Consider the following 27,135-nt stretch of genomic DNA (forward strand, 5'->3'; position numbering starts at 1 on the left):
GCCTACGTGGTACGTTATACTACGTATATACGTTAAGTCGTTCTCGTACGTGCTACTTACGAGATATCAACTATACATGAACCGTAACGTGGGCAAGTCATACACATAAAGAGTATTCTTCTGAGGTGAATCAAGAACTATCAACCCCTTAATCGACCCAATGCTTTTGGAATCTCGGTGAACAGGAATCTCTTGTGCATCTTGCAATTTCTCATCAAATATACTAAGCACTCCTTCATTGGAAAGCCGGACCAAATATACATGGCCACTGGATTCCAAGACGGTCACTCCAAGTACATCTCCTAATCCTTGTAGTTTTGCACTCACTTGGAATTTGCTCAAGTCAACCAACGTGGTTTCCTCTTTGGTAACAATCACTTGATGTTCATTGACAAACGCACTGATCTTGATATCATCAAACTTTAAGGTCTGAACTTCATGGGTAATCATATCGACTTTAGCAATGAATGAATCTCCAGTAACAATGATCTTAGAGTAAGCATCTTGGGCTTGGTCTTGGTCTTGGTCTTGATACTGATCTTGTCCACGCAACCAGTGCGTCTCCTGAATAAGTCCAATCCCAAGTTCTTCGCAACTAATATCTCTAATATCACTAACAATAAGCTTCTCATTCAACCCTGGTTGTTGTTTCACTCTATACGTCTTGATTCGATTGTCACCACTCAATAGTAAATAAAACTCCAATTGGTCAGAGTTTCCAACCATGTAAAGATCACAACTTGTACCCACAGAATCCAATTCAAACTTATACTTTTCATTGTCTTCTTCATCGCTGCATAAACTCAAACCAACCCCAAATGTCGAATAAATGACGATAAGTTTGGCATTAGAATCTTCAGGATTCAAACAATAGGCTTCTATTATCTCATGGGGACTCTCAAGCTCAATTTCATACGATGATAATTTGGTTGGTGACCATATACTAACTTTGGCTTGGGTATCTTTATAAGCAAGAATCAACACATAAGCTCCATGGAAAAACTTTCGAGTATTGGAATATTTGTTATCGTTGGAATAATCTATAAATGCCATTTCATTGATCCGAGCTGGAGATGGAGGTGAAATTGTCATCGAGTCCAATTTTGAAGGTACTTCCAATTCGTATGAAGACGAACCTGTTTTCGTATTATCAGAATCATTAAAACCATCCAAAACAACTGTTTCAGTATCACTTTCATATTTGGAGGGTGCTGAACCCAAATCAGGACCACTGGATTCAACAGAATTGAAAACAAATGAATCTATCCCTGATTCATGAGACGTTTGTTGTTGTCCTGTTTGATGATGATGATGATGATGAGGATGAGGATGAGGATGAGGATGAGGATGATTCGACGATGTTGGTTCAGGAGCCTCGGCTAACACATCGTAGTTATCAATGAACGAATCAGGGTTCCCTAAGGCTTCAGATACTGCACTACGAGCAGTTGGAGCCTTCAATAAATCTAGTATTTCCTTCATGGATTTAGCCAAGGCATCTCTCAGATTCTTAATATCCTGTAAGTCTATTTCAGGTAACCCATCTATTTCCAGCTTGAACATTTCCACATCAGATTTAACAATATCGGGAACACCACTACAATCATCACCAAAATCCCTATTTATTCCATCATCACCTTCACCCGGTACATCACCAATTACATCATCACTTGCCACTGCCGTTACAGCTGCTGCTGTAGCTCGTAACCTACCGTTTTCCTTTTCAAGATCCTTGATTCTATTCTGTTGCCTCTTGTTAACATATGTTAGGGCATTGACCTCACCTTGAAGCTCCAATATCCGGTGTTTCATCTCCGACTTCTCCAAGTTGGTCATGATCTTGAACCTCTCCAAATTCGTAAACTCCGAAGTCAAGTAACTTATTACTCCTGGAAGAGTATAAACAGGTTTGCTATTGCCATTACCATTTCCACCTTGTTGCTGCAGTTGTTGCAGCAGCAGCAGCAGCAGTTGTCCAACTGCCAGTTTGACGTGGCCCAGTTTCTGCATGTACCGCTGTGAAGACTGCAGATGTGGAAGAACAGAGTTGTTGGCCATTACTAAACACAGCAGATATCAGTGTGCTTCTGTTTACGTGTAGTGTAAGATACCACTTTGATTTGACGGCAGCTCGATTGGCCACGACACGACCATATAAAGTATACAACATCTATGTATGTAAAGCTTACTATATGTTTACGCTAATGCACCCATAGGATCATCATAAGGCAAAACATTGAATTGTTTAGCCTTCCAAACATTATAAATGTCTTTGGGAACATACTTCTTAGCAGTGACAATCTGGAACACGTATTCATTCATCCATTCATCTGTCATCATATAGTAACCCTTTTTACCCACTTGATCACCCCAACTGTTCTCAATCTTCCATCTAACGGGTTCATTGGTGAGAGGATCAATGTGAACACCAGTGATAACCATGGCATGGGTCATTTGCGATGAACCAGTCTTCAACCGTTCCAGCTTGTCGATGTTCAAGTTTGTACCAAAGCCCAAGTTGTAGTCAAAGGCTTTAACATCTAAAACACCAGTTTCACGTTGATTGAACTTGCCAACATCTGATCCAAAGAAAATAGGCTCGTTATCCTTCAACATCTTAATGGCAATGTTCTTTATCGTTTTAATGTCAACATTGACATATTCAATGGGCTTACCTTCAGAAATATTGTTGAGTCTATCAACAGTGTACAATTTCCCAAAATCGTTTCTAGGATCATGAATCAAGGAGAATCGGACGGAGGCATCATATTCAACATGGGTCTTATAGAAATCCAATGGTGTGGTTTCAAAATATTTATAAGTGCCATCTTTATCTTTGAATTCCCATACAAGCTTATCCGTAGGCTTAGGAGGAGTTCCCAACAGTAAAGCAATGACTTTATAAATTTCTTTAACCATTGAAGCTTTAACTTCAATCAACTTCGACTTGGAATGCCCCTTCTTAGCCAAGTCACGTAAGATCAAACCAAATTCACGTAACTTTTCCGTTACCACATAGTTTAAAGTCGACGTGGCAGTGGCTTGGGCATTATCAGGGAAGAACTCGTTAGGTACAACCCCATACTTATTAACCAAATTAACAATCATATCCCATTGACCTCCATCATTCTGAGGCCCTTGGAATAAGTACCTTACCAAACGAGAGTCCAAGTCTTCGTCAACAGTGTCAATGATATTATCCAAAAAGAAGTTGGATTTCTCCAACTTGTCATAAAAGAAAAGATATGCTTGACTCAACTGGAACTCATCATCCTTTAAATTATACTTCTTGATCACATGGGCTCTCATCACATTAGAAGTGGCAAAGATCCAGCATCTACCTGAACTCTTCTGGTTATTCAAAAACGAAGGTGATCCAATGGTTTGAACTTCAACATTAAAAAAGTATTGTTGTCTCAACTTGACTTCATTGGACGAGTCGGTGATAGCCAGTAACACCGACCCATTACCAAAGGCATTTTGAGCTAACTTATTCTTGGGATCAGCAAGTAATTCAGCTTCCCAAGAATCCAATGTGGTCACAGATATGGCCCCCCCTTCTTTTCCTTTTTCAGTTGAGTACTCTGATAAATTCAAACCCCGAAGCCTACTAGTGGTAGCATCTTCTTCTTCAGACAACAATCCATTCTTCTCGTTGTAGTATGGAGTGTCATTGTCATCATGTTGACTCTGGGTTTTAGAGGTATTACTTCCCATCATTAATATAGAAAAGTATATATAGTATAACTTTATTTTACTACGTTATTTTATGGATAAGGTCCCGTTCTTATACCACTACCCCTTTAGGGTAGTGTGGGTGATAAGGACCTCCACAAAACACTAGAGGTTATTCTTATCGCATTATTGTGGCGGTGCCCACAATTAAGTGGCTCCAAAAAGAACTAAATAGGAAACCACTATATAAGGAAGCCTTTGTAAATACAATTGAAATTGAATAGTACAAGAGTCACTGGCTACTCCACCTTTTTGTTGTGACCCTTCAGAATCAATTAGTAGTTATGATTTTGATTACATAATTAAATGACACGAATTACTATATTTAGACGCACACGACGAATTTAACCCTACAACTTCATTTCTTGGAATCTCTAGCCAATCTGAACTTGGTGGAACGATCTCTAATTCTTGGCTTCTTCACTTTACCCTTCTTCCCCTTGATACCAGCAACTGAACTACCTTTAACTGCTCTTTCACCTTCTAATACCAATTTGGTCTTACCGGCAGAAGCACGGTCTGCCTTACCTAACACAGCAATGGCTTTACCAAGTTTAGACTTTTGTTTATCATTCAATTTTCTTCCCTTATCAGCAGCATATTTCTTTTTCTTATTATCAATATGATTTGGAGAAAGAATAGAAGGTTTCGTATGAGCTTTTGCTCTTGAAATACGCAACTTTCTCTTCTTTTCATTGGAAATAGATTTATTATTGAGTAATATGGCTTTGGTAACAGAGAGAGTATCTTTGAATTGAACCAATGCAAACCCTTTACCCAAATTAGTAGCAGAATCTCTAACTATTCTCACAGATTCAACATCATTATCACATTTATCATTGAAATATCTCCATAAAGTTTCCTCTTGTTCCTCGAAATCCAAATTACCCACGAAAATAGTACGTTTATTATCTTTGGCAGCAGGGTGTCCTACGCTATCAACACGAAGATGATGATCATTAAACACAGTACCATTCAAACCGATTACACTCTTACGAGCAGAATCTTCTTGCTCAAAAACAACATAAGCATTGATGGTTTCCCTCAGCTTATGGAACTTCTTTTGAACAAATGCAACTTTCCGAGGTAATGCTTCATCAAAGGCAATTGATCTAAATCTGATACTACTAACTTTCCCATAATTTGAAAATAATGCCTTAAATTGTTTGTATGTGGATTTGGAGCTAATGACAGAGTTAGAAAGGTTTCCAACGAAAACAGTTTTGTTGGCTTTACTTAATTCATCCTCCTTCAAATCCACAACCTTGGCTTTGCTTCCTTTAACGGCTTTAGCTTTAGCTTCAGACTCAGACTCAGACTCAGACTCAGATTCAGATCCAGATCCAGAACCTTCATTTTTTTGTTCAGATTCCTTTTCATCTTCTTGTAAGAGTTTAGTAAAGTATTCACCTTCTAAGTCATCAGATTTCTTTTTCAAAGCTTTACCTTTTGGTTTATCATCGTCATCAATACTATCGTCTTCACTGACTTCTTCTTCATCTTCACTAGTATTTTCATCACCTTCATACATGACTACATCTTCCGTTGCTTCCCTCTCGACACCCTCCACCATTGTACGTTGTGCCTTCAACTGATCCTTGGACACAGCATTGGTCTTACCAAACAAGTCACCCACAGATTTCTCCTGTTGACCAGTACCACTACCAAAAAGGCCACTAAAGAACGACATTGTTATATATAAATATTAATGTCTCTCCTTTGTAGTAAGAACACCAATCTAACTCAGCACTCTTCTTGATGAGATGAGCTTACACTCACAAAATAGTTCCGTTCCGTTGCCTGCATACAGCAGTCCCATATTCTGTTTTGGGGCCGACCCTTTCTTTGTGTCAAGTACCATGAAGTTTACTCTCAACGGTGATTCCAGTTGAAATTGACCATCAAAATTAATAAGTCTCTTTATCAACGTTCGTTTGTTTGAAACACTTATTTATCAAGTGGAAGGTGTTCCAAAGGAGTGCCCGGAACTACGAACTGACAGCTTGTCATTACTACGAACCGAGTCAAGACCGAGTCAGACTGAGTTCTTGTTACAGTAGGAATACCACCAACTATTTCTGACCAACGATCAACAGTGCTTTATCATTTACTCATATATTCATAGCAATTGAGACATATATATATAGTGAATTGTTTACTACAACAAGGTGTTATAACAGTCCTGTCTTTCTTTTGTCGCTACTTACAACTATAGCAGCTACCAACTGTGTACTTAGTTTGACGACTATAGGATTGTGACAAAGCCATCACACCACCAATGGAGACCCAGACAACAGAGAGCAAAGAAGATACAGGTTTTGCAACCAAAGATTCTCCATTAACCGATATCACTACTTCACCACCAGCGTTTGACTTAAGCTCAGAGAAATTAGATCTACTGAAACCGGCGGGTGGTCCCCTTACCGCGGCTTCCAGTGTATCATCATCATCATCGTCTGATTCTACTGCGCACAAGGCTAGCTATTCAAGCTCTGAACTTAGTGACTTGGGGGAGGAGGATTCTGAAGCTGAAACTGATAAAATGGATTTTCTAGATGATGATGGGAATACCAGCACTGAAGGTGTAGGCACTCTGGATCTCAATGCATTATCCAAGCTTACAGAGTTGGCACGACTCAAGGAGGTTGATTCTGATTCCGATGATGGTAACATTGATAAGACCATAGCATCAAAATCGTTACCAGATGAGGATGATGATACAGCTACAGCAGTGTCAGAAATGGTAGAGAGTGAGGGTAAGGTTGTGGTTGAAGGCACCACCAAAGAAGAAGATCATCAGCAGGATATTATTTCAGATGAGAATGGCCCAAGTATTGAAGATAAGAGTGGGAACGTTAGTGACATTAATCCACCGTCATCAAAAAGATCATTGGAAGATTCTGAAATGGGAAATGATTCTAAGAGAACCAAAGTTGAGAGTCAAACTCATAGTCCGAGTGATTCTACTTTGGCTGATGTCAAAGAAGACGTCGATGTGATAAAAGCTGATGAGGACACAACCGAAGAAGGTAATAATGGTTCTATTAGCAACGGAAATGCAATTGACAAATTAGATGCTTCACCCGAAGCTGACAATGAAAGCAGTCACGAGGAAACTGAAGTGCAAGAGAATGATCCTCAGAATCAAGTTGAGAAGAAGGAAGGATCCACCGAAGCCAAGAGTGTCACTCCAGTAGATACCGAACTGGAATTACCAGTACCTGAGGTGACGATAGAACAAGCATCTGAGAGTAAGGAAGAGGAAGAGGATGAAGAAGAATCTCAATTAAAATATGAACAAGATGAAGCAAAAGCAGAAGCAGAAGCAGACCATGATAATGATGAGATTGACATTAATGAACAACGAAGACTTGCAATCAAGGAGCTCTTTGAAATAGAGCAATCATTTGCTGAACTTCGTGATAAGCTTTTCCAAGATAAATTGACCTTGTTAGAACATGAACTACAATTATGTTTGGAAGGATCACATCCTGAATTGTCAAAGATATATTATAAGGTGAATGAGTTTTATCAAGATTCACTTAAACTTGCCAATGCCAATTTGACATACAGTTTGAGATGCATAGATAAGGAAACCATAGCCACTAGGACTGGAGTTCATCAAAACTTTTTGAGACAACTTATGGATTCTCGAAATGAATTAATAACTGATACCACTTCACTATGGTATAAGATCAATAAGGAAAGAAATCAATATGATCAATTAGTACCTGATTTCACTTATTCTGCCATTCCCATTGTCCCCAAACATGCCATTCCTGATGAGACCACTGGAGAATTAACTCCTATGTTTGTCAATGAAGAAAGACTAGCCGTTGGACTAGAACCCAATGCGGTACCTTTGACGAAGAAGGTCATCAAACAGAATACATTAGTGGAACTTGTTAAGCAAAGAAACGATGTGAATCAACAATTGGGTATTATTAATGGGTTGAAGCAATTCTACGGGATGCCTGTTGCAGTTGGGACATCGTTGAACGATGAAACAACGGTATTGGATGATGAACTTCTTTTGAAGCGAGCAAGTGAGGAAGAGATCAATGAAGACTTAATTGCTATGGGGATCAGTATATAACTGGAATTGTATTGTATTTGTATTAATCAAGATTGAGTTACGCGTATATTGTAGTATGTGAGTATATCTGAGCACGCTGCAGTGTATAATCTTCATACCACGCAAGCGAAGAGTAGTACTAGTACTAGACCTAGTACTGCTGTGACTGCTGCTAATACCGTCTGTAGCAGCAGCAGCAGTAGCACTAGTAGTAGTAGTAGTAGAAGAAGAAGAAACAGTAACTGTAGTAATGCCATTAGTCCTGTCCTTAAGTGGTCCTGCTGTACAGCCCTAAGAATCGCACTAATAAACCGCGAACTGAACAACAAAGCCTAACACTATCAACACTTCTCTTTCCAAACAATTGCACAGCTACACCCAGAATTATGGTTGAAGTGTCGTTGACGGTTGGTAAGTTGGATGCATCGCTTGCGCTTTTGCTTACCAAGGATCACCATCTCATTGAGTTCCCCACCATTCTTTTACCCAACGGAGTAACGGCTGGGAGTATCATTAAGATCAAATGTGAACAAGATAAGAAAACCGAAGAAACTGAAGCCATTGCGTTTCAGAAGGTTCAAGATGAGATTCTTAATACTTTCGGGAAGAACTTACCTCAATCACCGGTACTTAAAGTCCGTAACGTCACTCAAACTTCATGTGTATTAGAATGGGATGATTTACAACTTGGATCAGCCAATTTGAAGAACTTGGTATTGTTTAAAGATGGTGCAAAACTTGGTTCTATCCCTCAACCGCTTTCTAATAAGACAACCAAGCTATCAGGTTTACCCATAGATAAAACTTTCACATTCCAATTACGTCTTGATACCACGGCTGGGGTTTATCAGTCAGATATATTAGAAGTGACTACTCATAAAATGACGGATTTATCGGGTATAAATGTATGTTTAGGAGATTTAAGTGCCAATGATCCATTCACAGTGGATGATATCAACAAAACATTGAAGGCTATGGGGGCTCATTATCCAATTGAGAATAAAATTAAGGTTGATACTACCCATTTTATTTGTACCAGAGAGAATAAGAATAATTCTGAATATATTAAAGCTGGAGAAATGAATATTCCAATTATTAGACCAGAGTGGTTGAAGGCATGTGAAAGAGAACGAAGAATTGTGGGAGTTAGAGACTTTTATGTTAAGGATTGTGTTTTGCCTGATATATTAGCTTCGAATTATTGGGGTGTTTCAACTGCTCATAAAAACGTAAATGAACCTTTGGCTGCACCTGTTGAAGTTCCAGGAAGTACAGAGAATGAAGATAAAGAAGTTAAAGAGCCAGCTACAGAGTCGATCAAAGAGCCAGTCGCAGAGCCAGTCGCAGAGCCAGCCACAGAGCCAGTCGCAGAGCCAGCCACAGAGCCAGCCACAGAGCCAGTCGCAGAGCCAGTCGCAGAGCCAGTCGCAGAGCCAGTCGCAGAGCCTACAGCTGAAGAATCAGTCAAAGAAGCTGCTACTGAACCAGAGCCAGTCAAAGAGCTCTGTGAACCAAAATCCGCGGAACCAATTCCTGTTGAAGCTCCAATTGAAGATGAATTCGAAGATGTACCGTTAAATGATGAACCAACCAAAACCAATATTGAGCAAGATCTCACTGAACCGGTTCAACAAGACCTTGGCCAGTCAGAAACCAAAGTATTACCTGCGGGAGATCAGACAGAAGAAGTCAAAACAGAACCGACGGACCGTATTGAAAGCGAAGGAGATTTAGGAGAAGTCAAAGTAGAAGCAACAGATCCTATTGAAAGCAAAGACCCAGAAGAAGTCAAAACAGAGCCCATTGAAAGTGAAGATTTAGGAGAAGTCAGTACTAAGACCGAGTCACAAGATCCTGAACAAGCTCTTGAACCTGAGCATGAAGACCAAGACGAAGACGAAGAAGACGAAGAAGAAAACGAAGAAGAAGAAACTGACGAAAAAGAACCGACTCCCCAAACCACTAAGAGTTCAGCTAACAAGAAGAAAAGTAATAAGAAGAAGAAGGGAAGACGATAAATACATAACGTTAATAATGTGTATTAAAAAGAATAGTAGAACTGAAAACCATAAATAAAAGCTACTCTCCAAACAATCTTCTAACCTTCTTTAAGATTGAGTCCTTTTCTGGATCATATGGATGATCCTTTGAAGGTATTTCCAATATGGCTGGGAAAGCCTTAGTATAACTATCAACTTTGTATCTAATCAAATCGGCCAAATGCTGATTGATAAGCAATATCCCAATATCGTCTCTTGCTGTGAACGCTTCAAAAGCTTCATCAATTTGATCTACTGTAGTCTTTCCTGGTACTACTGTTAAGAAGTTTGTTTCTTTTCCCGGTTCGTTGGACACCTGCCCGACACCGGCCAATAGTAACCCCGTTACGGAGTCTTCTTCGGCGATTACCGCAAGCAACTTGCGTTTGTTCATTGATTCCGACATCCTTGAAACTGTCAATTGGACTAAACAATGATAAGACAACGTTGACTACTTGGTTATCTCTGGTATACAAATTTTAGAGGTTCGACAAAGGTCGTGCGCGGGATAAAGTATAGAGAGAGACAGAGAGTTTATAACCAACAAATACATATATACATATATACATATATATGTATATTCTGCATAGCATATAGTGACGAATCAACTCATTGTGTGCTATTGTAACTGATGTTGACGGGTATTATTAGAAAGGGTAACCCCTTACGTTCTTTTTCAACCAGCTCATTCCTTCAAGCAGGACACTCTAAATGGGCCAATATAAGACACGATAAAGCCAAAAATGATAAGCTTAGAGCCAAACAAGCATCGATGATTGCTACCAGAATCCAATCAAGTGTCAGACAATACGGAGTTGAGGGCAATGCTCAATTACAAACGTTGGTTGATAAGGCCAAGAAGATGAGCATCACCAAAAAAGTTATTGATAATGCCATCAAGAGAGGCAGCGGTGAGTCCTCAGGAGACGGCTCTGTTTTATCTCAAGTGACATACGAATTCATTGGACCAGGGGGAGTTGCATTTATAATTGAAGCTGAGACCGATAATAAGTCTAGAACCATTGGATTGGTCAAACATGCGATGACCAAATTCAATTCCGGTTTGAGTCCCTGCTTATATTTATTTAGTCGAAAGGGTGAAGTGCTTTTTGCTCCCAAGTCGTCAACGGAAGGAGTGGACGAGCTTCTAGATGTAGCCATTGAAGTTGGAGCTGAAGATGTTGATAGATATAATGATGTTGACGAAGAGTATCGTGGAGAAACCATCTATAGAATGATCACTGATCCTCAAGATTTGTTTAAAGTCTCACAAGAATTGTCTAAGATGGGTTACCAATTGAAGGACTCCAAAACCTCGTTTCTAGCTGAACTGGAGAATGAAGTTGAGTTCCCTGAAGATCATGAGAAGGGGTTATCCAAAGCCATTGCCATGTTAGATGAGATACCTGAAGTAACAAACTATTACACCAACATAAAAGACAACGAGGAATAAATGTACATCTGCTGTACATAGACACTTGTATATACTACTACATTCTTTTAATAATAATGTACTAATTTTAATGAAAATATATGAAGTGTACTTAACCAGTAACCATCAACTTAATCCTCCTTCTTTTCTTCGGTAACAGCCTTGTTCAAGACGTCATCCAAACTGGACAAGTTGGGGTTCTTCCACAATCTCAATTGCTCATCAAAAGCAAAGTGTCTGTATGTGAAGAAAGCTAATGACCCACAAGCAACACCAACACATAAGAACAAAGGGTACATTTCAACAGGAACATTAGTTCCGCTCTTCTTCTTGGCGGCTTGTAATAAGATTCTTGAGGCGTGCATGTTTGCTGACGAATAAATGTAAATGACTAGGGGGTGTATTACCTGGGTCAACAAGACTGAGCTTTTATGTTATAAAAAATTTACGTACGTTAATCGTATCATTCTTATAGTACGACATTTTTTTGGTGGAAAATGTCGTCTCTGCGTCGGTCTTAGGAAAGGTGACAATTACAGGAACAAAGCGCTTACTTTTGGGTTGTACAATTGGGGTTCACGTACCATATGTGGCATACTTGCACTGAGCTACAAATATTTCTGAACTTTTAGGGAATCAGGATGTAGTGAAGGTGTTGGTGGTTTGTTGAGTGGTGGGGTATAGGAATGTCGCAGCCAATTACCACCAAATTTCGATGACTGTGGTTGGTCCAACGCACATGCACAGGTATGCAGTATCTGAGATTACGTAACTGCTTATGCAACATGCGGCTCAGCTCAATGGCCATGGTATGGATAGCACTAACTGCAGTGATTTTATGAATATATTAATTACTACTCTCTAACTACTACCATTGGGCTATACAATCCTTCAAGGTATCATAACAAAGCCAACTCACAGCCATAGAAGGAACAATTTTATATAAATTGGCTGTTAAACCCTTATAAGCACCAAAGAACCCTTCTTGGGTGAAAATTGACACTAAAGCATGTGATACCGAACGATATTGAAATCCCAATTCTCCTCCAGCCATACTGGCAACTTGATATCGCTTTCTTAATACGTCCAATGGATAAATTAATACTCCACCCACAAAACTTGCAAATGCTCCAGCAGATAATTTCCAAATGGGGTTTCGGAAATCTTTGGGAGATTCTTCCATGTATTCTCGTAGTCTTTCGTATAATGCAAAATTAATAGCCACATAAGGAGCCACTCCTAAAGTGGTCGGCACAATCCCTTTATATAACGCGAAAAACCCTCCTTCGTTAAGGTAAACTTCTTTAACTGTATCCCAAACTTTTGGAGGAGCAATCAATTTCCCTCTTGCTAATTTTGATAGTGATGCCGTTTGTACAGTGATTCTAGCTCTTACCAAATCCAATGGATATGTAACTGCAACAGAAACAATCCCCCCCAAGGAGCCTGCTATTAATCTTTCGGTGGAATACAATTGATGATGATTATCTCTTGGACGACGTTGAATCATAATCTCCTTACATTTTTCAAACACTGCAAATTGAACGGCACTGTAGGGGAATATCCGTATACAATTAAGTGTATTACCTCGGAATAACCCTCTCCAACCTTCATCCCTATACATTTTCAAAATCGTGGGGAACATCCCCTGATACGTGTGACCTTGTCCAGGGCCTTGTAGTTGAAGTAAGATTTTAGCTCTTTCAAATGGTGATACAACAGTTCTAGAAACTGCTCCTGCAATCCCACCAGCTAGTAACGATGCAGTAGACTCATTCTTGATGAATGCCTTGAGTTCATGGTAAATGTCCGGTAGTTGTTCATGTTCGGCTAGCTGTTCCGTCATCCTCATAAGCACTGCTACTATATGAACATATGATGTATCACCATGGATCAATTGAATGTATTGGGGACTACCCCGGAAATCGAAAACTTTTGTTCGGCCTCAGATCGGAACCGAAACACATTTTGTGTACCAAAAAAGTGCATATAAGTTATGCATAGACTACTCTGCTACAAGCTACTTTTATACTGCAAATTATTATTATAGTACTCACTACTGTCCACTGACGGGTATACTGTACTGTACTCTACTAGCAGCACTACTATATTACTGTAGGCCACTGTACGTACTGTACTGTACTACACACGTACCCTACTGCGTACCCTTGTTACTATTTATATGATACACTATGTATGATCTTCATCTAACTTGATAACATTGGTAGGTTCTTTGCTTCTCAGGTTAACATAACTGGAACTACTCCAAAGCAACATACGGGAAAGTGCCCCAGAATAAATCTGAAGACTGACTTCTCTATGATCAACTCTATCTTCGGTGTAAAAGTTAACAAGGGCCCAATTGTGGATTTGGGCTACTTGCCTGTCTTGCCTTAGTTTGATATGACATTTGCTACTTAAAAACAGCGCATACTTGATAGTATCGGAAGCCACCAACTCTTCAGATCCAAAGCTAAGAAACATACCGATTTCTGGCCTCGCTTTCTTCCAAGAAAGTGTATCTCTGTTCATACCAGGATTATAGTAAACCAGTTCATTTGATCTTGTTGATTCAGAGTCGAAAATAGCATCTGGAACATAATTGTTTCTCCATTTGGACAATACAGTTGCTGTAATATAGTCACATCCTTTACTGGTGGAAGTCGTACGTTCGATATCACATATCGGTGATATCAAAAGGATGGCTTGAGGTTTCTTCCATTGGAATGAGTCCATGTTGTGTTTAATGATCTTGGATATTAGCGGCGAAGGTTGGGATATCTGTAATAATAAGGTTAAGGCAAGGGTCCCTCCTGTGGAATCACCAGCAATAACGATTTGAGTATGGCGAGACACTCTTTGTTTAAGCACATATTGATAACTTTTGAGTAGAAAAGGTATAATCTCTGTATAAGTTGAATGATGAGAAGCGGTGGATTGTGGGATAAAGATCAAAGGATTTCCAAACCCTTGTTCCAATAGGTTGATACTTAATATGGAAAGGTATTCCGTATACATTTCCGCATTCCCCTTACCATAACCATTCAACCCGCCAGGGATAAAGAAGATGATGATATCATGATTTGAAGCAGAGATTCGGTTATTAGAGTAGATCCAGTTTCCCCGAACTCCATTGCTGTTGATTGTGTAGGTCTTAAAGTCCCCTAAGCCTTCACCCAAGGATCGTAATCTCCGGATCCAATTAACCCATTGGAACACCTGGCTCAGAAAGAATAGACCGGAAGACGACACCAAATACTTACGCAACATTTCAATTAAAAGGATTTCTTTGTTCGTAGCTCTCTGACTAACTATGCTTTGATAGGGGAAGGGATTGCAGTAACGTTGCCATAGAAACTCATAGGGCAAAGTTATGGTGAACCATTGGACATTGTTCATTATCATTACAACTAATTCCATGACACCATGCTCAAGTACTGTGTAAATGAAGGATAAGATAAACACAAGAACTATGTCTTTGAATCTAAACACGTCCATGATGGTAATAATGTTATTTATAATAATAAAAGTACTTAAAATATCGAGCGCTTAGAAATGGCTGCGAAAATAGGTTCCAGATCAGAGTTTATATGCTTTTTTTTTCGCAGCCACTGATAACTCTTTATAACTTTTATATTAATATACACCCTCTAATAAATTAACTGTAAACAAAATCAACTCGCTTACATTCTTCTTAGTAAGAAGAGTAGATCTTCTCAATAGCAGCAGCCAAAATGTCGGCGTGCTTCTCTTCAAAAACCAAAGTTGGTCTCAATCTAACAGAGTCTTCAGCACAACCACCAATGTTAACACCAACAGTCTTCATGTCCGCCAAGAACTTGTTTCTGAGAGAAGGTTCTTCAAAACTCCAAGCAATGAAGGTAGCTCTGTTCTTACCTCTCAAGTTCTTCATCAACTTGGGGTATTTGGATTGCAAAGCTTCTAACTTGGCAAACAAGTAAGCTCCAACTTCTTGAGCTCTAGCAGCCAAGTCGTGCTTGGTAACTTCAGAACCAATGGCACCGGCCAAGATCATTCTGGCTGGGTCACCACACCAAGTGTTGAATTGTCTGTATGTGTGCTTTGGAACAATTTCAGAGTCATGGAAGAAATAACCAGCAGATTGGAACTTCTTGGAGAAAGTAACAAAATCTGGAGCAGGGGTAATGTTAAAGTGTTCATGGGCCCAGAACTTACCAGTGGCACCAACACCAGTTTGAACTTCATCGATGATCAAAGCAGCACCGTACTTCAAGGTAATGTCTCTTAAACCTTGGAAGAATTCAGCAGAACCATGGTTGTCACCACCTTCAGATTGAATTGGTTCAACCAATAAGGCAGCAATTGGAATAGCCCAAGATTTGAAGATATCCTCAACAATGGTCAAACATCTCTTATCTTCTTCCTTGTTGTAAGCTTCGTTTTCAGACAATGGGTACTTGTATTCTGGGTACTCAGCCTTTGGCCAGTTGAAAGATGGGAAATCCAACTTATGGATAGGCTTAGAGCAAGTAGCAGAACCAGAAGCAAACAATCTTCCGTGGAAAGCTCTCTTGAATGACAAGATAGCCAATTCTGGAGAACCAGGAGCCTGGTTCTTCATAACAGATTCATTTTCAGCATCAGTAAATTCAGTCGTGTAACCTCTCTTCTTACCTTGGTACCACATGAAAGCAGCCTTGAAAGCCAATTCATTAGCATCAGCTCCAGATAACCCAGACCAAAGCTTATCTTGACCCTTTGGAGCAACCTTCAAGATTTCAGAAGCAATGCCTTCCAAATCTTTACTTGGGAAGTTACCCATGGCAGGTCTGTCAACGATTGCTCTAGTCATCAAATCAGATTTGGCAACTTCAATCAAGGCAGGGTTATTGTAACCTAAAGCAATGGAAGCAATTTGGGCGTAGACATCCAAATACATGTTACCATCAACATCAGCAATATAGTTACCTAAAGACTTCTCGTAGTCAGCAACAAAGTAGGAAGCTCTACTATCAAACACCTTATTCAAAGCTGCAATAGATTCTTGAGACTTTGGACCAGGGAATTCAGTAGTAGCAACAACTGGAGCAGTTGGCTCGTTGGGGAAATATTGTTCAGAAATGCCCATTTGCTAAGGATTGTTTCTTAATGTTGTTATGGGAGAAAACACCCTCAAGAATTCTGTTTTGAATTAACGAGGAATTGGTGGAGGTATTTATATGACTTCGGCTGGGGATCATAATAAACCGCTAAATGAAAAACGCCTAATTGAGAAACTAGCGGCCTTCTTCCCAATTGGGTTAATGCGCGGAAATCATATCCCATAGCTTCAATTCAAACACGGCAACCGCATTGAACTACCCCAAATACTGATTCATCCCGCTAATGGATCGCCTAGCGTATTTCAATATAAAGAGTAGCATACCCATGGAAATACACTATCGAATGGCTAGTGGGAATACTGGGCGTGGTAGAGGATAGAATGCAACATCAATAAAGTTGCCCATATTCAATCACCATCAAGTGTAAACCATAACGTAACAAATACATTACGCTGAGTTATGATCATTTGCCATGAAAGCCATATAACGATTAAGGTCATCTCTCTTTCCTTATTATGGTGTGTGGGGAAACGACTCCAGACAAACTGAGAGACGACAAAGTGAAAAATACTCCTGACACTGTTAAGAGCTGCTCTCCAAAATTCGAATCAATGATGCACATTAAACTACAACGATTTGTGTTGAAAATAAGACCAAGAACGTGTTTCATAAGTTCAGTTATAGTATTCAAGCTAGAATCACGTTTTAGTCTAAATCAAATCTGCTTCTCAAGCTTTAAAGGTAGCCTCAAGTCTTAAAGAAAGCCTCAAATCTTAAGCTTTTAGCTCTCGGACAGAAATCTCACGGTTTTAACATCGTAGACCTACGTAGTATAAGCTTACTAACCTCAACAAGTACTAAACCAAACTGTTTAGTTCAATCATGACCCATAATCTATGTCGTCTCATATCTCAAGACCTGCATATAACCAAGAGATGGAATACAAAGTTAGATTCTTCACAACAAACAATTGAGTCAAGGTGGCTCTCTCTTCTTTGTAGTACTCTATTTTGTTTTCTATTTCCCCCCGGGACACGATGGAGACCGTTGGAGATGAAGAAAATACCATTGGCCACGAGGAGAACGCAATTGGATTGCGTGACTCAGAGTCACAACAGCATGTAGAGGTTCATCAGGAGACAGCTGAGGTCAGAGATAAACCTGAGGACATTGAATTGGACTCTGGGACTTCTAAGCGAACCTACGACGAGGTAGCACCGAGTGGAACGGATTCGGAGATTAAAAAGCAAAGACAAGTGGTGGAAGCTGTGGAAGCGCAGGAGCCAACTGCGCAAACTCAAGAGAATAATCTTGTAGTTGAAGCAAGCAGAGACACTCTAGAAATTCAAGAGAAGAGTGAAGATACAAAGGCCATTACTGAAGACGAAAAAGAAGAAGGGAGCAAGCAAGGTAATGAAGATCATTTAAAAGGACAAGGTAATGAAGATCCATTTGAAGCACAAACCAATAATGAAGGAACCACAAATGAACCTAAACTGATAAGTACTACTATTGCCGAAGATTTAGATAGAACTACACGAGAGAACACAGATCCTGCACTTTTCAGTAAACCCGAAGAAGCTCGCGCTGCTGCTTCTCCTCCTCCTACAGAAACAAACACAGATTTGAGAATGATTGTATCTCAATTAACAGAAGCTGTTGAGGAAATAGCATCTGATGAAAGTGATAACGATGCAAAGAAAGGTAAAATGGTTGTACTTGATGGACTTGAAGTACCTGCTGATTCAGAGTTGTTAAACACAAGTAAGGCATTTGCTGCTTATAGTTCATTTTCCAATCATTTACCTTCAATTCCAACTGTTGCTGGTGTCGTATCGGGTGTTCATCTTGCTGCTTTACCATTACCAATAGTTTGCCCCGATTATTTACCTCCCAGAATCCAACTTTTAGTGAATACATTGCCAACACTCGACAATTTGGCTACTCAATTATTACGAATTGTTGTTGTTGGACCATATCAAAAGATTATTGAGTTGGCTTCGAATCAAGACACTCCTGCTGGAGCAACATTCCGAGATTTGATGTCGATGTTCGAAATAACAAAGAAGCTATATGCTGAAGAGGACCCTTTTTTAACAGTAGAACATGTTGCACCAGGAATGTGGAAGGAAGGTGATCCGACCCCCAAAATCTTTAGATCCAGAGAGCAGAGTATTGAATCTACATTAAGAAAGGTGAACTTGGCAACATTTCTTATGGCAACATTAGGAGCAACAGAAGTGGGGTTTTTTTATCTTAATGAATCGTTTTTAAATATCTTTTGTCCCTTTAATAGTTTGGATCCAGGTAATGCATTTGCCAATGTGGATTTGGATTTAAATCTTCAAAGTGGTGTGAACACCATTATAGGTGATAAAGTGGGGAAGATGTATAGACCTCAGGCCACGTTGTTTTTAGAGTTGAAGACTCAAGCTTATATCTCAGCTATTGAAGCCGGTGAAAGATCAAGTGAGGAGATTTTGGAAGAGATCTTCCCATCGAATTTAGAAGAATACTTAATCTATCGTCGAGGTGTCACTCATCTTTCACTGGTTGAAGAAGATTTTATCTCCAGATGTCACACCAGACGACAATTATTATTATCATTCCCTAGTGAAAGAAACCTAAGTGAAGAATACGACTGGTTCGCCTTCCTTAAGGAATTGTTTAATTATGTTTCCAAGAATATGGGCTTTATCATTTTGGGTAAAGGTGGGAAGAACTTGAAGTTAAGAACTTCACTTACTGCTCAAAGTCAGAAATTATTAAATTCAGTTGAAGGCACAACTGCTAAAGAAAAGTTGGAATATCTTCAGAAACACAATGCATTTGCTCCTGCTTCTTCGTCTTCCATATCGTTGTCTGCTTTGGATAAGTCAAGAAAACGACGTAAAACAGATAATGATGACAGCAGTGGTGATATTGAGATCTCAGATAAGAACAACAATAGTAGCAATAATAATAATAATGAACCTTCAAATGATGGTGATAACGAACGGAACGCTGTTACGGATAAGTATCAGAACTCAGGAACGGAATTCAATGATAAAGATGTTAATGATATCACCAAGTCATTACTACCATCTGAAATTAAAGAACGACAATTGCATGTGAGAATAAACCCGGGTATTACAAAGACTTATTCCCGACAGTTATGGACCCGAGAAGAAGAAAAAGCACTACGTGATGCTTTAGAATTGAAAGGTCCAGCTTGGTCAGCTATTTTGGAATTATTTGGTAAGGGGGGTAAGATCAATGAATCGTTAAAGAATAGGAATCAGGTCCAATTAAAAGATAAAGCAAGAAATATGAAGGTATTCTTTTTGAAGAACATGCTACCAGTTCCAGAGTATTTACAGAATGTTACTGGAGGATTAGATAGAGAAGATAAAGGCAAGAGAAGTACAAGAATTAAAGGTACTTCCAAAACAGCTGCTGCTCCAGTACCTAATCTTACTCATAATGAACAGCTTTAGTCATGATGCAAGAATTCAACAATGTATTCAACTATTACATACACTACACCATAAATCACTATAACTCACCTGTATGTTTCTTGACGTAATCCCAAATACTCTTTAATAGTGAATCAGGAATGGTATATAAATCCATTGTAAATTCACCCTTTTCAACATCATTCTTGATATTCATATCTGTCGTTCTGTTATCGGTTACCATTTGCACAATGACAATTAAATCATCTTCTCCCAACTTATCTAAAGCATATGCCAACTTCTCCAAATCAACACTACCTTTTATAAGACTTCCATTAGCGGTTTTTGATTTCTTTATTTTATTACTGGAATCAGGGTTATCATTCTTTCTCTTTGAGGAACCCGAGTCATCGGCAGCAGCCCCAGCCCCACCATTAGGAACTGGGCCACTTTCTTGTAATAATTTAGTTAATGTTTGACTCTTATTCGTGGGGACGGTGATAACATGATCAACGGTATACTTCTCTTGTAAAAAGTTCAAATCATGATTAAACTTTCTTTCTCCTTGTTTCCCTGGTAAACCTGCCAAATGGACTGCAATAGGTATATCGAATTCACCCCAACCTTGTTCTTCTACTCTAAAAGGGTGTGTCTTTATGGTTCTTGTAGGATTAGCAAACGTTGGATGCAATGTATACGTAACTTTATCGAGAATGTTAGCCCCGATTTCTTTCCCCAGAGAATCTAGCATTGTAACCTGGATAGACCATTTTCTTATAGGGAAGTTCTCCACTGGTGGAAGGTCCTTTAAAATGTGTTGTTCAGTTGTGATTCGAATCGTTCTTTTCACCTATTTATATATACGGTTAGCATACTGCCTCAATGCATTGACGACCAGTCATATTTGATACTATACATACGTCACTCATCATGTATCTGATTCTATTTAAGACCACTGGCCCGTATAGCTCTTTGTCTAAAGCTTACGTTTGTTTGGTGTTGAAGGGCCCCCTTTTGCTTACCGTCAGGTTTTTCACCAACAGCCAGAGGTCGTGCGCGAACACAACACCACTAAAATTTTTCGTTTCCCGAGGCGAGGGCATCCACAATAACATTAATAACTGTAGTAGTAGTAATAACAATGACACTGACAGTATGAATCATATCGTGTGGTGAGCGGACAGACAGTAAGTAACTGTTCCAAACTTATCTGTTCAGTATGGAGATGTGACACGTCATGTTTTGACAGTTTCCAACGGCGTATCCCTTCGTATTGTGTGCGTGTGTTGGCTGAAAAGTGGTTGAGTCGGGGTGAGAGTCGTGTCGATGCAAGTGGGCTACCCTTTAGTGACCACTAGAGAGCACACAACAATAGGAACAGTACTACTAGTAACCACAGATAAGCTAATTCCGAGGGAGCGCAAGAAAGCATTTGTAATGTGTAGTTGCGTTTGAACAACGTCATATCGGGGAGTTGATGTGTGATTTGAGGTAGAGCATATGTAGTAACAGAGGAAGGCCGTGACAAAACTATGGAACGTGGTAATAGTAAGGCAGATGGTAGTGACAGTGATGGTATCATTGTTGGTACTGACAGTATCGGCAATGTCAGTGCTAGCATCACTGGTATCGACAATGGTGTTGCACTCGTTGATGCCATGTCAGTTCCAACTGTGACTGACGTGTACGTCGCTCCACTATGCCATACATTTGTAGTAGCTTCTTCTACTCCAATAATAAGCTGCCCATTAACATCAAAATCAACTTTGAATCTGGGTAATTGTTGAGGTTGAGTGGAACTTAAAATGGAACGGTAAAAGTCAAGGGACGACAGCATAGATTCTACTTGAGTAGAATTGGTATAGTATTCTTCTTGAGTGAAGTTGCTCATCTTATATTGAGTCTTAGTAATTGTTGGCATGTATGAAGATGATGTATCGGCGCTTACGCTGATAGTCGTTGTCACCGTGTAATAGACAGTTGTTGCTGAGCCTGATACAACAGACGCCAATAGGATTGATTGCAACTTCATACAACTCCTACAGTGATACGGATATGGGCGAGTGAAGGGTTATGGGTGAGAGATTGAAGAGTCGAACTGGCTGTTACAAGGTGTCGCAATATTTCGCAGCCACAATATATTATACTATATATACATTATATACTATATTTACACGTTTTGTTTACATATTATTTACAGGATACTATAAGCAGCTATTTGGAATAAACATCTTTGAAAACTTGAGGAACCAATGGCTTTATCAAATCTGGTGAAGTTTTCCAACTTTGAGCCAACTCTTGCAGAATCAATTTGAAAACTCCATTAACCTTTAAATCAGGTTCTTGAGCCTTTAACTCAGTTAAAAATTTCGTTAAGCTGGCTTTAACTTGCTCATTGGTGGCAATAGGTAATTCATTTAAGTACTTTTCAATCACTTGAATCTCTGCTATCTCAACCTCTGCTAAATCTGAGCGATTTTGTTTAGCATACTCTTCACTAGAGGTTTTCCTTTGCTTTATCATCTTCAGAAATGTTTTAAAAAGTGCAAATTCATCTTGTTTAGCTCCATCAATTTCGTTATTCTTTACAGTGGAAAGAATCAGTTTGATGGCTGTTTTCTCGACATTCTGCTTCTTGAGCATCGATTGTTTCAAATCCCCTTTAAGAGTTTGAAGTGTGGTGTTATATGCCACAGAAGACTGGAAACGGCAAAATTGTTTAAACATGTTGTTCTCTATCGTTTATGTATAAGGTTCTCTATATTACTACCATTACCACTACCCTTTACTTCATCCTGTTGAGTGAAAAATTATTAACTTACACAAAATACATTTTACTATAAAGGTGACGAAATTTGTGCACTGCACATTGATAAAGAGACGTGAATGGACTTTAATTATGCGCAGATCTTTCTGAGGTTATGTTCTTCGAAAGGAGAACCTTGGGGGTTCCAGACTCCAGAAACAGCGAAAATGAGTATGGAGCCACACTTGATTGTAATCAATGGTTAATGAGGACCTTTACCAAGGTTCAAACTGTTACTGTTACATTGTTGTTATTATCATTTCTATTATTATATTCTTATCAGTTTCTGCGTATTAACCTACAAGACAGAGTTACACATTTAGATCAGTCTGCAGTGATGGAATTCATTACTTGCTTTTTCACTGACTATCGCCAACAGTCAGATTGAGTAAGTGTCATTTAGAGTGTGTTTCGTCGACGATTGCCGAATAAGAAGAACACTTTGACGAATACAACCACTCACGCTAATTAGCCTTCCCCTACAACGTATAATTAGTAGTAACAATAGTAATAATAGTAATAGTAATAACAGTGTTTTTATTGTTCGATTGACGAATGCTGCTTTTGACTCTTTGGGAGTGATGTTCTTTTAGGAACTTAGCGATGTCTTGATTGTGGTAACAAGATGGCATGAAAGGTGATAACGTACGTTTGAGATGTTTCCAAGTATCCAATTCAAACCGCTGGTAGATGGACGTCCCATTGAGGTCGAGGCATGAATACCGTATATAAGCACCACCAAGAGTGGTGTATTCCCGAAACACACGTGTGACCATGCATGACATGACATCGCACTACAGTACACTATACTACATTAAGTATCCCGGTAGACATTAACAAAAACAACATTATATCGAGGGCATCAGTTTAACTGGTGAATGCTTAATATATTTGCATACGATAGGTCATGAGTTAACTGTGTCGGTTGGTGTGTGTTGCTAAGAATTATCGTCACGAAGTATCAAGCGTTGAGGTGATGAGAGTAGCGTCCCCTGCCTTCAAACTTGTTATCAGGGGGTGCATTTAGTTCTTATTGTTTCCCAATTAATAGGACGTGCATGGACTGCAGGTCGCAAAACAACATGCCCACACTTTTACCCTTTGGGACTTTCACAGACTTGCTCTTCTAGCCCCTTTGAACCTGTTAAACGTCTATCTTACGTAAGCCGCGTGCTATCGGCAAACTACTGAATTGGATATCCAGTGTCGGCTATACATGTGCAGACTCCCTAGTTTGGGAACGGGGTTGCACCGCAGCTTCTTGAGTGCTTTCAATTGCTGTCATCGCTACAATAAAGTCTGCATACCCCAAAAGGAACGGTTGGTTTAGGCGAGACCAATTTCTATTGTAGAGGTATTTTATATTCATTGCACTAAGCACCAACCGTGAAAAGTATAAATGGGCTTGGACATGACTCATGTTTAATATTGATCCACCGTTAAAAAATAATAGTAGTGATAATAGCAGTGATAACAATACTAATATAATGTTGGCAGTACCGTCTCCATCTGCTGATGCTCTTCCTCATGATAAAATGCTATCGATTTTGATGCAATCACCTACCAAGTCAAAGAGTACATTCCAAGTATCTTCTGAAAACGCTATAGGGCTTTCGGAGTCGTCAATGACAAAGTCCGAAGAACAAGAATCAGCAGTGGCAAGTACAGCTTCATCTACGATGCCAAGCACAATGCTAAGTGACTCTGAAACGTGCTATTCTTTTGGTAAGCGTTTGTGTGATGATGAGGATTCAAACTCCCTTGGTGAGACGCAAGAAGTGAATTCAATAATAACTCCAAATGTATTTCAGCTCTCTAAGAAACAACAAGGTTCCATATCTCATGTCGGTACTAAACGTAGAAGTCATTCGGCTTTTGGTGATGCCTTGCAAACCATATTTGAAGAGATCTCATGGACAAGCGTATTCAATGCCAAATTGAAACGTCTAGATACAAACATCTATGTCATTAGCAAGCCCCAGGACTTGAATAGACTTTTGGTGTATCAACGTTCACAACGAACACCTCAAGAAGGTGCATTCCCTTATTTGCACGGATTAACGTATGCTAAACAACGGACATTCTTCAACGAAAGTCTTGATGATATTGATATTGCATCCACACCTTTTGGTTCCCACTTTCATCTTATGATCTTTAAGGATCTGAGTTGTTCTTCGGATATGCCTTCGCTCTTGTGTAACACCTTGGACTACAACGAGTCTCTCTTCACACAGGCTCTGTTCAGCGATTACACCAAGTTGATTGTCAAGAAGATGAAGAGACAAGCCATGAGCAATCGTAACTTTGTTCAACAAGTTCAAACCATGCTGCCCGTGTCCAACTTTTTGGTATACGGCAACAAGAAGGAACGGATTGCAAGATCATTACTGTCTAAATCTGATACCTCGTCACAGTCAATATATGTGATTGACCCAGAGTATCCTGTTTCATTCTGGAAGAATATCAAGAGTCAATTTATCGACACTGAAACCTCTAAACAGATTGTGCCAGGAACAATCTCAATGGCCACCCATGGTTTCCTCAAGCCTCCAAGCCGGTTCTTGGAGTTGGAGCAGAATTTGATCTGGATGCTCAATAAGGCTCGTCCTTTAAATTATAAGGGGTTGAGGAACATCACGGTGGGGACTGTTATTGATTACCGTCACGAGCAGGCTCGTAGAGAATCAAAATACGATATGATTATCAAATGTCATGAATATGCTCAACTTCCTTCGTTTGAAGATTTATACCTTGTTACAAACGAAGGTTATGATGATTCCATTGTAGCTGAGTTTGATTTCCCAGCTTCAGGGTCTGTGGCATATCAAGAGTGGACTAATCCAGAGATGCTTTTGGCAATACTCAACTTTTTAAAGGTTATCCATCAATTTACAGCTCAGGGTAAACAGATTATGATATACTCGTTTGATGGATTGACTGGGGTTTCTCTTTTGATAATTGCTGTATGTTTTATGTTGGATGACAACAGTGCAATGACACTACACGAGTCAATGTTGCAGCTTCTTTCGCAAGAACGGTTGTATTTCTTCAAACAAGACTTTTTGGTGTTGGAACACTTGGCAACGTTTATTCGTCAATTGAAGAAACATCCAGAGATTTTAAACCGCAAGGGGTTGATTTCAGACTTTTCCTTTGCATTAGAAGACCCTATAACCAAAACTTTGTGTCAATCGCTACCTCCTACTAGTCCCCATGACCATCGTTTTGATTTGGGACTGGTTAGTCAATCGTTAGAGGTGTTGAGTGAGAAGATGGAGTTTGAAGACGATTGGTTTAGCCAAGATTTATCAGACTACAATTTCCCTTCACGTATTACACGGAATGTGTATTTGGGATCGTTTCAACATGCCAACTCTTATTCTGTGTTGCAGGGTCTTAAGATTACCAGATTGGTATCAATGGGAGAAAGACCGCATGTGCTTGGTAATGTGAAGTTTGACTTTGAAGACATGGAACACGGTGTTAAGCCCATATTTGTATGCAAACGGAGTGAATGCAAAATCTACGAGGTCAACCTTGACACTCTGGATAAGGATTCGGTAATACATCTGCTTAAGACCGTGGTTTATGTACATAAGATCAACGATGACGGTCGTGATCTGTTGGCCGAACTCTTGATGGAATGTCCTGAGGAAATACAGGCCAAATTCTTGATTGATCCCTTGGGTATCCGTCAAGTTGGTTCAAGTAATACCGATGATGAACGGGTGTTGGTACATTGTCGCATTGGGGTGAGCCGTTCGGCTTCAATAGTTGTCGCAACAATCATGAAACATATGAGAATGAACTTAGCGGATGCATACATGTTTGTCCGTGTTCGGAGGTTGAATATCATCATACAACCTAATTTGCGCTTCTTTTTCGATCTATACTTGTATGAAGAGCATTTGGGCTTGGAGAGACGGTATCAGTGGAGTTATCTTTGTCACGAGATTGGTGAGTTGAATGTACACTATCTTAAATAGATATAGAGTGCATTTTTTTTTTGTTTATTTTTTTTTACTTTTTGTTTATTATTTTTTGGGTATAACGGGATTATTAATTTATTTATTTATTGATTTATTTCTATTAATTTGTTAGTATGATGTAATAATAATAGTGACCTTGGTTAATGATGATGTAACGACGTAAAAAGTTGAACTTAGAGTGCGGAGCTACCAAATAAAGTTACTGTATTGGGTAAGTGGTGTCATACAACTATGAACGTACCTAAAGTTTACTGTCACGTCAAATCATGACATTGAGTGGAACTGGTACTTTTGCTGCGATAACAAAAGCATGTCAAACCCCTCCCCACTAAGAATACAAGCTTATTGGAAAACCAAGAGGCAATTTTACATAGCTCGGCGCCGAGCTTCGGCGTACGTTGTACCAGAGAAAGAAAATTACAAGCCCCTGCACACAAGAACCCGATTTTGAATCATCTCGAAAGCTGGTTTCTTGATGGTTATTTGACAAAGATAAGAATCACTGTGACATCGGTGTGCACACGCTTTCGTAGCTAGCCCA

The 27,135-nt window shown here is 39.4% G+C and overlaps 16 protein-coding genes across 16 annotated transcripts; 5 read left to right on the forward strand and 11 right to left on the reverse strand.

The window, feature by feature from the left end:
- Positions 1 to 66: 66 nt before the first annotated feature.
- Positions 67 to 2,058, reverse strand: KQ657_002433 (uncharacterized protein; the record flags this gene model as incomplete). The annotated part of the gene is made up of 1 exon (XM_043193198.1): positions 67 to 2,058. One exon carries the CDS (start codon positions 2,056 to 2,058, stop codon positions 67 to 69), a length of 1,992 nt encoding a protein of 663 aa, XP_043047624.1.
- A 138-nt stretch (positions 2,059 to 2,196) lies between these two features.
- LAP3 (bleomycin hydrolase) lies at positions 2,197 to 3,717 on the reverse strand (the record flags this gene model as incomplete). The annotated part of the gene is made up of 1 exon (XM_043193199.1): positions 2,197 to 3,717. The coding sequence occupies one exon, from the start codon at positions 3,715 to 3,717 to the stop codon at positions 2,197 to 2,199; it is 1,521 nt and encodes a 506-aa protein (XP_043047625.1).
- Positions 3,718 to 4,093: 376 nt separating this feature from the next.
- Positions 4,094 to 5,425, reverse strand: NOP12 (uncharacterized protein; the record flags this gene model as incomplete). Its single annotated transcript, XM_043193200.1, has 1 exon — positions 4,094 to 5,425. The coding sequence occupies one exon, from the start codon at positions 5,423 to 5,425 to the stop codon at positions 4,094 to 4,096; it is 1,332 nt and encodes a 443-aa protein (XP_043047626.1).
- A 588-nt stretch (positions 5,426 to 6,013) lies between these two features.
- DEP1 (Rpd3L histone deacetylase complex subunit) lies at positions 6,014 to 7,831 on the forward strand (the record flags this gene model as incomplete). Its single annotated transcript, XM_043193201.1, has 1 exon — positions 6,014 to 7,831. The coding sequence occupies one exon, from the start codon at positions 6,014 to 6,016 to the stop codon at positions 7,829 to 7,831; it is 1,818 nt and encodes a 605-aa protein (XP_043047627.1).
- A 365-nt stretch (positions 7,832 to 8,196) lies between these two features.
- On the forward strand, positions 8,197 to 9,828 carry CHS5 (Chs5p; the record flags this gene model as incomplete). Its single annotated transcript, XM_043193202.1, has 1 exon — positions 8,197 to 9,828. The coding sequence occupies one exon, from the start codon at positions 8,197 to 8,199 to the stop codon at positions 9,826 to 9,828; it is 1,632 nt and encodes a 543-aa protein (XP_043047628.1).
- Positions 9,829 to 9,889: 61 nt separating this feature from the next.
- Positions 9,890 to 10,255, reverse strand: VMA7 (H(+)-transporting V1 sector ATPase subunit F; the record flags this gene model as incomplete). Its single annotated transcript, XM_043193203.1, has 1 exon — positions 9,890 to 10,255. The coding sequence occupies one exon, from the start codon at positions 10,253 to 10,255 to the stop codon at positions 9,890 to 9,892; it is 366 nt and encodes a 121-aa protein (XP_043047629.1).
- A 225-nt stretch (positions 10,256 to 10,480) lies between these two features.
- On the forward strand, positions 10,481 to 11,302 carry KQ657_002439 (uncharacterized protein; the record flags this gene model as incomplete). The annotated part of the gene is made up of 1 exon (XM_043193204.1): positions 10,481 to 11,302. The coding sequence occupies one exon, from the start codon at positions 10,481 to 10,483 to the stop codon at positions 11,300 to 11,302; it is 822 nt and encodes a 273-aa protein (XP_043047630.1).
- Positions 11,303 to 11,412: 110 nt separating this feature from the next.
- On the reverse strand, positions 11,413 to 11,764 carry KQ657_002440 (uncharacterized protein; the record flags this gene model as incomplete). Its single annotated transcript, XM_043193205.1, has 2 exons — positions 11,413 to 11,632; positions 11,760 to 11,764. 2 exons carry the CDS (start codon positions 11,762 to 11,764, stop codon positions 11,413 to 11,415), a joined length of 225 nt encoding a protein of 74 aa, XP_043047631.1.
- A 385-nt stretch (positions 11,765 to 12,149) lies between these two features.
- KQ657_002441 (uncharacterized protein) lies at positions 12,150 to 13,127 on the reverse strand (the record flags this gene model as incomplete). Its single annotated transcript, XM_043193206.1, has 1 exon — positions 12,150 to 13,127. The coding sequence occupies one exon, from the start codon at positions 13,125 to 13,127 to the stop codon at positions 12,150 to 12,152; it is 978 nt and encodes a 325-aa protein (XP_043047632.1).
- Positions 13,128 to 13,471: 344 nt separating this feature from the next.
- KQ657_002442 (uncharacterized protein) lies at positions 13,472 to 14,779 on the reverse strand (the record flags this gene model as incomplete). Its single annotated transcript, XM_043193207.1, has 1 exon — positions 13,472 to 14,779. The coding sequence occupies one exon, from the start codon at positions 14,777 to 14,779 to the stop codon at positions 13,472 to 13,474; it is 1,308 nt and encodes a 435-aa protein (XP_043047633.1).
- Positions 14,780 to 14,975: 196 nt separating this feature from the next.
- Positions 14,976 to 16,391, reverse strand: UGA1 (4-aminobutyrate transaminase; the record flags this gene model as incomplete). Its single annotated transcript, XM_043193208.1, has 1 exon — positions 14,976 to 16,391. The coding sequence occupies one exon, from the start codon at positions 16,389 to 16,391 to the stop codon at positions 14,976 to 14,978; it is 1,416 nt and encodes a 471-aa protein (XP_043047634.1).
- Positions 16,392 to 17,402: 1,011 nt separating this feature from the next.
- TBF1 (Tbf1p) lies at positions 17,403 to 19,841 on the forward strand (the record flags this gene model as incomplete). Its single annotated transcript, XM_043193209.1, has 1 exon — positions 17,403 to 19,841. The coding sequence occupies one exon, from the start codon at positions 17,403 to 17,405 to the stop codon at positions 19,839 to 19,841; it is 2,439 nt and encodes an 812-aa protein (XP_043047635.1).
- A 58-nt stretch (positions 19,842 to 19,899) lies between these two features.
- TAF14 (TATA-binding protein-associated factor) lies at positions 19,900 to 20,728 on the reverse strand (the record flags this gene model as incomplete). The annotated part of the gene is made up of 2 exons (XM_043193210.1): positions 19,900 to 20,649; positions 20,720 to 20,728. 2 exons carry the CDS (start codon positions 20,726 to 20,728, stop codon positions 19,900 to 19,902), a joined length of 759 nt encoding a protein of 252 aa, XP_043047636.1.
- A 13-nt stretch (positions 20,729 to 20,741) lies between these two features.
- KQ657_002446 (uncharacterized protein) lies at positions 20,742 to 21,720 on the reverse strand (the record flags this gene model as incomplete). The annotated part of the gene is made up of 4 exons (XM_043193211.1): positions 20,742 to 20,775; positions 21,141 to 21,153; positions 21,391 to 21,413; positions 21,482 to 21,720. The coding sequence occupies 4 exons, from the start codon at positions 21,718 to 21,720 to the stop codon at positions 20,742 to 20,744; spliced, it is 309 nt and encodes a 102-aa protein (XP_043047637.1).
- A 293-nt stretch (positions 21,721 to 22,013) lies between these two features.
- On the reverse strand, positions 22,014 to 22,632 carry AIM41 (Altered inheritance of mitochondria protein 41 mitochondrial; the record flags this gene model as incomplete). Its single annotated transcript, XM_043193212.1, has 2 exons — positions 22,014 to 22,499; positions 22,624 to 22,632. 2 exons carry the CDS (start codon positions 22,630 to 22,632, stop codon positions 22,014 to 22,016), a joined length of 495 nt encoding a protein of 164 aa, XP_043047638.1.
- Positions 22,633 to 24,092: 1,460 nt separating this feature from the next.
- KQ657_002448 (Pps1p) lies at positions 24,093 to 26,591 on the forward strand (the record flags this gene model as incomplete). The annotated part of the gene is made up of 1 exon (XM_043193213.1): positions 24,093 to 26,591. One exon carries the CDS (start codon positions 24,093 to 24,095, stop codon positions 26,589 to 26,591), a length of 2,499 nt encoding a protein of 832 aa, XP_043047639.1.
- Between the last annotated feature and the right edge of the window lie 544 nt (positions 26,592 to 27,135).

Source organism: Scheffersomyces spartinae (genome assembly GCF_019049425.1).
Source record: "Scheffersomyces spartinae strain ARV_011 chromosome Unknown scaffold_20, whole genome shotgun sequence".
In the NCBI taxonomy this organism is placed as follows: Eukaryota; Fungi; Ascomycota; class Pichiomycetes; order Serinales; family Debaryomycetaceae; genus Lizanozyma; species Lizanozyma spartinae.